An 8,130-nucleotide genomic window follows, 5' to 3' on the forward strand; every position below is an offset into this window, starting at 1 on the left:
TCTGTTAACCCATAATAAAGTCATGAAAGAACCAAACTTCATGAATGTTTTTTGTGACAAAGAAGTATCTGTTCCAATCACTCTATCAGAGAAAAATCAGAGTTGTAGAAATAACGGGGAAACTCAAGAGAGCCATGACATTATGTTCTTTACAAGTGTATGTAAACTTTTGACCACAAGTGTGTGTGTGTGTGTGTGTGTGTGTGTGTGTGTGTGTGTGTGTGTGTGTGTGTGTGTGTGTGTGTGTGTGTGTACACACACACACACACACACACACACACACACACACACACACACACACACACACACACACACACACACACACACGCCCACTTCAATACTTTTTTTAGACATTGCTTTGCATTGTAGAATGTTGTGAAGCACAATATGCAGCATTCATTTCACAGTCAGAATTTAGACAGTACATCTAAGTCACTTTAATAGATGGGGAGTGATTTCAGACAAAACCTGTGTCCAAATTCAGTACCATGGACAACAGCTGAGAATAGTCCAACTGTTGACCTCAGGTCTGTGAGCCAAAGGGAAGGGTCTCTTAGCGTGATGTGCACCCAGACTACAACCTCCAGGTCTGAAAAGTGAAGCCACAGCTGAAGTGTCTTAAAGCTGCATCCTCTCTACTGTCCATCAGGGGGCGACTCCTCTGGTTGTATAGAAGTCTATGAGAAAATGACTCTACTTCTCTCTTGATTTATTACTTCAGTAAACATTGTAAGCATGAGTTTATGGTCTCAATCTCTAGTTTCAAGTCTTCTTCAATACAGCATGATGTTCACGTAGTAAATGATGGTCCATTTAGAATCAAATAGACCATAAAGTAGGGAATGCTTTAGGGTGGGGCTTACTGTGATTAACAGGTTGCTACCACGGTGTTGTACGTTCTGGAAGTTGTCTGTGTTTTTGTCTGAGAACTTTAACCCTTCCATTGTGTGTTTTCACTTCATGAAAGTTAATTCTTCTTCTTCAAAAAAAAAATGTCTTGAACTCTTATACAGCGTTCAGTGTACGTTCGGTTGTACGTAGCCCCACCCTGTTTCATTCCTGGTTGCAAAAAACACAATGGCAATGGCCAAAATGCAGACTCGAGGTTTCAGAACGTAAGTCCACAAACCAAAGGGTGACATCACAGTGACTAGGTCCCTTTTATACAGTTCATGCATCACTTGCTTTGCTGCTGCAAAAGTAGAAAAGCAAATCTTTTTTACTGGGAAGGTGACAATAAGTATCTTCTATGTTTACAAAGCAAATCATGAAGTGAAATAAAAATCCTGCCACTAAAGATGCCACACGGAAATTGGAATGTTCAAATGTATCTTTATCTTCAGTCTTTGAAATGTCGTTAATAAAGTGGAATGAAACAATAAAAACAAGCCTTAACTTAAAGCTGATACTAAACATACATGATACTAGACATATAGTCCTGGACTAATAGCAGAACTGTAATCCTACAGATTTCAGTGCTGGTTGATTTGGCTCCTCAAACATGAGGTCTGCAGACGTATGAGGTGTCTGACAGACCAGCTTGAGGTGTACAGGCAGAGAAGAATGAAAAGTTGAAAATTGTTACTGGTTGGTTCAGAATGTTCGTGACCTTCGAATCACTTCTTGAAACTGAAATGAATTTGAATCAAGTCCTGAACTCAGTCCTTCAGGTTGAGTTTGAAGGATTCCTGAGTCCAACAGGAGTCCATCAGTACCTTATCAGTCTGTCCTCTCTCTCAGAGCTGAAGCAGCTGAACTGGTTGAGCGTCGTGGGCCTGCTCCTGGTCATGTTTGGCGATTGCCTGCGTAAGGCGGCCATGTTGACGGCCGGCTCTAACTTCAACCACATTGTCCAGAATGAGAAGGCCCAGAGCCACGTGCTGGTCACCAGCGGGGTCTACTCCTACTTCAGACACCCCTCCTATGTGGGCTGGTTCTACTGGAGTACAGGGACACAGGTGAGCTACAGCACTGCTCAACATGTTTCTCTCTCCTCATGCTGCCACTCAGACTGATACCTCGTTTGATTTTTTTCCAGACACTCTGTTTTCATGAATTCTGCCAAATACGACCAAATAATAATGTACATGCAGGTTTTAGCAAAAATTCCTTTTTAAACAACTCCCTTTTTATCAGGCAAATGTAGGTTTGGTGTACTTCTGTATAGTACCCTTACTGTCATTGTTGCCTAGATTTGCTATCACTGTTAATTTGGGTTTACAGGTCACCCAATCATGTCAATACAAGTTTGACCATGATATTGTGTATCACCTAATTCTAATCCGTGTTCTCTTCTTTGTTCATCGTTTGTTGAGGTAAAGGTTTAAGATCAAAGCCAACAAAGTGCTACAGTGACGGGCAAAGACTTGATAATGTACAAGCAGCCTGATCGGTGTCTGCACACAGGTAGCCAAGCAATGATGTGAAACATTCTCAATTTTTCTCCAATGATATGTTTTCTCTAGTTTAGCATGACACACAATTTTGGTGACATTTCAACGTAATAGTGAGATAATGGTAAGATGTCACCGCACAGGCCGTGGTTACGCTTGTCTTTTCAATGTGACTTTTGTCATCCGATCGTGCCAGGCCAAGCATTAAAGGGGTTAGGGTAACGCTCTGAGATTGGAGCTTGTTTGCTTTCGGATGTGATCAGCCAGATCACATGCCGAGGTGGATCACATTGAGTTCAGATCTCAGTGAGGGTAGGACAGCGTGTGGACACAACCTGCACATTTATCAACTGTAGGTCTTCATCATCTTCCTCCCACAGGAGTTCCTCTATCGAGGAGAGCAAAGGTTGTTGTGTTTAGTTAACTGATGAGACTGTTAACTGTTGCAGATCATGCTGTGTAACCCCGTGTGTATATTGGGCTACACGATAGCCAGCTGGCGGTTCTTCCGGGAGCGGATCGAGGAGGAGGAGCTCTCCCTCATTCATTTCTTTGCTGAGGACTATGTGGAATACAAGAAGAAGGTTCCCACCGGGCTGCCCTTCATCTCAGGCATCCGTGTCAACTAGTCCCAGGAGCTGGATGCAGGACGTAACAGACTTAAAGCACTGAAGCAGGTCAGACCTGGTGGGTGTGTGGCGTCTGCCACGGCGGCGGCCCTCCAGAGGGAAACCCTGCAGCTGGTTGAGAGCCTGTAGCTCACAGACAAAGATCGTGGGATGGCGGCAGGCAGCTGGGCTGCTGTTTTTCTACCAACTTCCAGACCACACAACCTCCACTGTACTACACGTAGTCCAATAACACCCACTCCGTCTGTTTCTGTTGTCTTTCTGTTTGCATGCTTTCACCATGCTTAGTGTTTCCACTGATAACCTGTTGTCTGTAACTTATGATAGTCAATATTATCAAGAAGTGGCCACCAGTGTATGTCCCACTGTGTTTGTATCCTCTGGGCCATTTTGGAACTCGTTTGCTTTTGTAATGACCTCAGAGAGAATCTAGTGTCCTGAAATTCTATCCATCAGCTAATAGCAAAATTCAACCAGTAGAGCAGTCGCTATACATATTTATAACCATATGTAGAAATCAAATACTTTGCACTAGAACATCATGGACCTGACTCCACCAACACTAATAAGTACCACATACATTAGTTTTCATCTGGAAAAAGTGGTTTGGGAGTTTAGTTGCTCTTCTTTAGCGCGTCAGCTTCGAGGATGTTTCCCACAGGTCTGGAGTGCAGCCCTCTACCCTGTAGTCTTAAAAGGCTTGTATCCTTTACAGGGGGTGGCAGCTGTAGGCATCTTGGATTCACAATAGTTACCCCCAAGAAAAATGAGCCGAATGTCCCTAGAAACTTGTCCGACTCTGCAAAATAATTCACTTCATGTCACCACCTCCTCGTAGCTCCAAAGCTCTGCCACAAGTTATGGCTTTAGGGTTAGGGTTGATTGAAGCAACAGTTGAACATACAATTCCAAATATTTTCAGTAGTGTGTCTTAATTATATGTACTTTTTTGGGAAAGCCTTCCCTGTGGAATAGACCATGGAACTAAAGCTGTCCAGTGCATCCAAACATTGGTAAAGGGAACAATAGGTGACATTGCATTTATTTTTTTTAGATTATTTTTTTTAGAATTTATCTTCCAAAGCACTATTTAATAAAAATGAATGAAAGAATGAATAAAAAGTGTAAAAGATAGGTGTCTATCAGATTTTAGGGACTGTTTAAATGTAGTTTACGAGGAAGCTCCATCATTCACAGATGACTAAATAGAAGGCTGGTCATGGCCTGACAGATGGCTAACCCTGATATCCACTTCCTCAATGTGCACTCAGGCTAAAACACAAATCACACATATGAAAGAGTTATTTATGAAGCCACAGAAAGTTTTTTTGTTACGTCTCTGTCATTTAGTTGAGACGTGTTTTCGTACATGTGGCATGATAGATTTTGATTATAGCAGTTTCATGTGAGAAGAGTCGGGCTCACCTCCTGATCTGACATTGTTTCCTTTGTTGTAGCCGCTCATTTCTTTTTTGTTAGTATATAAATTGTTTGTTTTTTTTGCTTTTTGTGTCAAGTCATCATCCTGAACAGTATAAATTACTATCATTGCATCACTGCTTCTCCTGTTGACCGGTCATGCTCACTTTGCATTAGAAACCAACTAATTGACTGAGTTGTATATTGAGCTTGAGAGAGGCTGACTCTGCAGCTCTCTCTCTCGCTCACCTTGATCTGTCTGAATATCTTCACAGTGCTGCTATCTACTCTCCAAACCCTGATCCCAGTGTGTTTGGGAGATTGGTAAAAAGTCAATGAAGATTTTCGGGAGCAAAGATGCTCTGTAGGTAAAACCTTTTTCTTTTTTCACCATGAGTGGCGTTCAAGTGCCATGTTTGAATGAGTATGTTTTGCTTCACTAGGCAACGTTCAAGAAAATAAATCATCCTATTCAAAATCTTTAAAATACGCCATGTTTTTGGAAGGCTGTCTTATTGCTTAACATCAACATTACAATTATTCTTATTCAGGGTAGAAAAGAACTATATAATCAGAGGTATATATTTCCATTGAGAAATAAATGGTCGGATAGTGGATAACCAAGTATCTGAGCTATGTTGCGATGGTAATTATTTTTTTTTACTTTCATCTGGAGCTTCTTGAATGTTTAAGTCAATTTTGCCTTTTTTTTTTTTACAGAAGACAGTATAGAAATGGGGGGGGGGGGGTGAGAGAGAGAGAGAGAGAGATGGGTATGACAAGCAACAAAGGTCCCAAGGCTGGAATCGAACCCAGGACGTCATATGGCATGTTCTGTAACAACTTTGCTACCAAGGCGCCAAAGTTATGGATCTGATTTGACGACTTTCCTTACCCCCCTTGATCTTACAGGCTTTTCACCTTGGACACCTGCTGCAGATATGGTTATGTCTTTATTGCATGTTTCTTCCTTTTTTTCTAGTCATTACTCCACTGCCCTCTGACAAATATTGAAAGTCAATCATGCCAAAAAATATTTAAGAGACTGGTCGTGCCTAGTTCGCAGCACACGACACAGATGTTCTGCTCTCAGACAGTATTAAGAGCTCCCAGACAAATCCCCAGATCAGAGTCAAATCCGCTCTGTGTTGGCGCTCACTTGAGTGCAATATGTGAACTAGCAGTTACCCCGATGTTATTCCAGTACTATGACTATGTGCGTAGCCCTCTAATGGGCTTCGTTTTTGGTTTACCCTCTCGAGGCTCCACCTCAGCATCTAAGTAAGAATGCATGCACTCACCACCCAATCAGAGGGTAAAACACATGTGGCACCCACCCCCTATAGTAGTTAGAGAGATGCTCACATAAGAGCTAAAGTTGCATCCAGGTAACTACTATTTCTACTTTTTATGTGCTCTGCTCTCTAAAGTGCTTCACTATAGGTTAAGGCCGTAGGGATGAGATGTAATCCCAGCTGGGCCCAAACCAACACTGGTCCGAACCCAACCATAAATAAACAGACAGCAGTCCGGCCACCGAGCGCCGTCTTCGTGATCGTCTCGCTCCACGGCAGACAAGTAGACACAGGAGTCGGACTTGGTGGCAATCTCCATTTGCTATTATACACCAAAAATGGAGATGATTACCACTTGCTCGCCATGCCCAGCTCGGGCAGTGCGTAGCAGTGAACAGAGTTGCACTTTTCGGCAATAAAACACAATTAAGCCATTAGCATTAGCTAAGAAGCTCTGAGGGGCTCCTATCAAAGGGGAAACCCTGGTCTTAGTAGGCTGTGGGTCGATTTGCCCACAGGGGCTCTACTGGTCAACCGATTCAGGGAAGCGCACTTCCTGTCTCGCGCTCCTCTCAAGGAAGCACGAGACAGGCAGGGCAGGAGTTGGCCTAAGCCTGATGTCGTTGTCGCTGACAGTAGGAGCTGTGCGTGTCCAGCTGCAGCAAAGACAAGGTGCAGGATGAGCAGGCCTTGCTAGTAGCAGTAGACTTTGTGGTAGTTAGGTGAGACTCCGAGTGATGGAATAAATATAGTCAAAGTTGGCTAAGTGACGAGCAACGCAGGCTTTGGGGTTTTATAGGGGGGTCGGGTGCTGCATGTATTAGCCTAACACATGACACAGGGACTGATCTACGCAGGGGAAATGGTAAAGACGTGTGGAAACAGGCTATAATGCAGTGGCGGGCGTGTATTTTATACCTGGGCCTTCAGTGCTGTCCTAGAACAGTTAAACCACCTCCAATAACCTCATTTTGACGCCATAGCTATGGGTTATCATTTGTTTCATGTAAAAACCTCATATTAAAATAACACTGCAACATTTGACAAGTGAAATAAAATGTTACATGAAGCTCAACACTTATGAGGGCATCAAATACACTAACTGCAGAGTGCAGATACATGAATACGCTCAAATCTATAAAGGATGCAGTTCTGTCACTATGGCGCAGCATGACGGGATGCTTCATCATTAACGAACAATGCATATAGTCAAAATCAACGTAATTAACACAATGACTCAACAAGAACCAGTCACATATATTTATATGACAACAAAGCAGAATATAAAACCCAAATACCACGATTCAACAGGCCATTCAAATATTCACATCAGAAGGAACAATATTAACCACATAAAAACGACACAATGGACAAGTTAACACAGTAGTAACGCAACTGCAGATGTAAAAAAACAAAAACAGTTCACCTACCAAAGTTGCTGCTCACTATTTAAAGACAAAGTCCATCCTCCTTTCTTTGATTACAAAGAGTTCAATACCACGGTTGTACAGTAACGTATCGGAGCAAGAGGTCCTTCTCACGTCAGTGATGACAGTCGAGCCTCCCCAGTTGAACCTCTTGAATATGCTTTAATGCGTTTGAGGCCTGAAAATGTCTGCTCGACAGAGGCAGTAGATATTGGGATTGTCACCGCCAAACATGCCAAAACACTACAAATATGTCACGTAAAAACGTCTTGCATATCTTTAAACTTTAAACTCTTACTACAACAAAGTTCTGCTAGCTAGTTTCACAACAGTCACGCTAGCCCACTGACCAATCAAGCCGCAAGTTAATGCTGATGTACTTGTAGGCCAGCGAGCAGGCTCTGGCATGTCAAAGAATACGCCCAACATGTCAAACTAAAGATCTGATTGGTTGAAGACTATGACAATCAACAATATTATCCCCATCTACTTTAACTGCAAAGGGATTCACTTGTAATTCTGAAGGCCTCCGGGCAGATTTTAGGGGCATAGGGGCAACATCTGATTGGATAATACCTCCACTTAAAACAAGCTGTGCTGGAAGCAGCGCAACTAAGGAAGACAGTAGCTATGCAATGAGATAATAAGCTAATATAATATTTTGAATACATGTAGTGTATTTATGAAAAATAATTAAATTATAAAATAGCTATAACTTTGTGATTCTGTCAGTGTCTATACCAGCAGAGAAGGCCTTGCTGGCCCTGACGGCCCACCACTGCTATTATGTGAACATGTGTGCCGACGACAACATCAACAAGCATGCAACACTGTGTGGACGATCTGACCACTTTGAAGGATGTGTAGTCTGAACTTGGCTCTACACAATTATGTTCACCAGGCAAATGGGCTAAAAGGATTAGGCTTTAACACACACACAACAAATAACATGTTAGTAGATATATTC

The 8,130-nt window shown here is 42.5% G+C and overlaps 1 protein-coding gene across 1 annotated transcript in view; it reads left to right on the plus strand.

The window, feature by feature from the left end:
- icmt (isoprenylcysteine carboxyl methyltransferase) overlaps positions 1-4,930 on the plus strand; it is a 10,966-nt gene extending 6,036 nt beyond the window's left edge. Inside the window, exons 4-5 of the mRNA XM_068733592.1 lie at positions 1,741-1,958; positions 2,843-4,930. Coding sequence (XP_068589693.1) covers positions 1,741-1,958; positions 2,843-3,022 — 398 coding nt within the window. The 3' untranslated portion in view covers positions 3,023-4,930. The remainder of the gene's footprint in view (positions 1-1,740; positions 1,959-2,842) is intronic.
- The last annotated feature ends 3,200 nt before the right edge of the window (positions 4,931-8,130 follow it).

Source organism: Cebidichthys violaceus, unplaced genomic scaffold (genome assembly GCF_023349555.1).
Source record: "Cebidichthys violaceus isolate CVI_PGR_0920_01 unplaced genomic scaffold, fCebVio1.0.p SCAF_6, whole genome shotgun sequence".
Lineage (NCBI taxonomy): Eukaryota > Metazoa > Chordata > Actinopteri > Perciformes > Stichaeidae > Cebidichthys > Cebidichthys violaceus.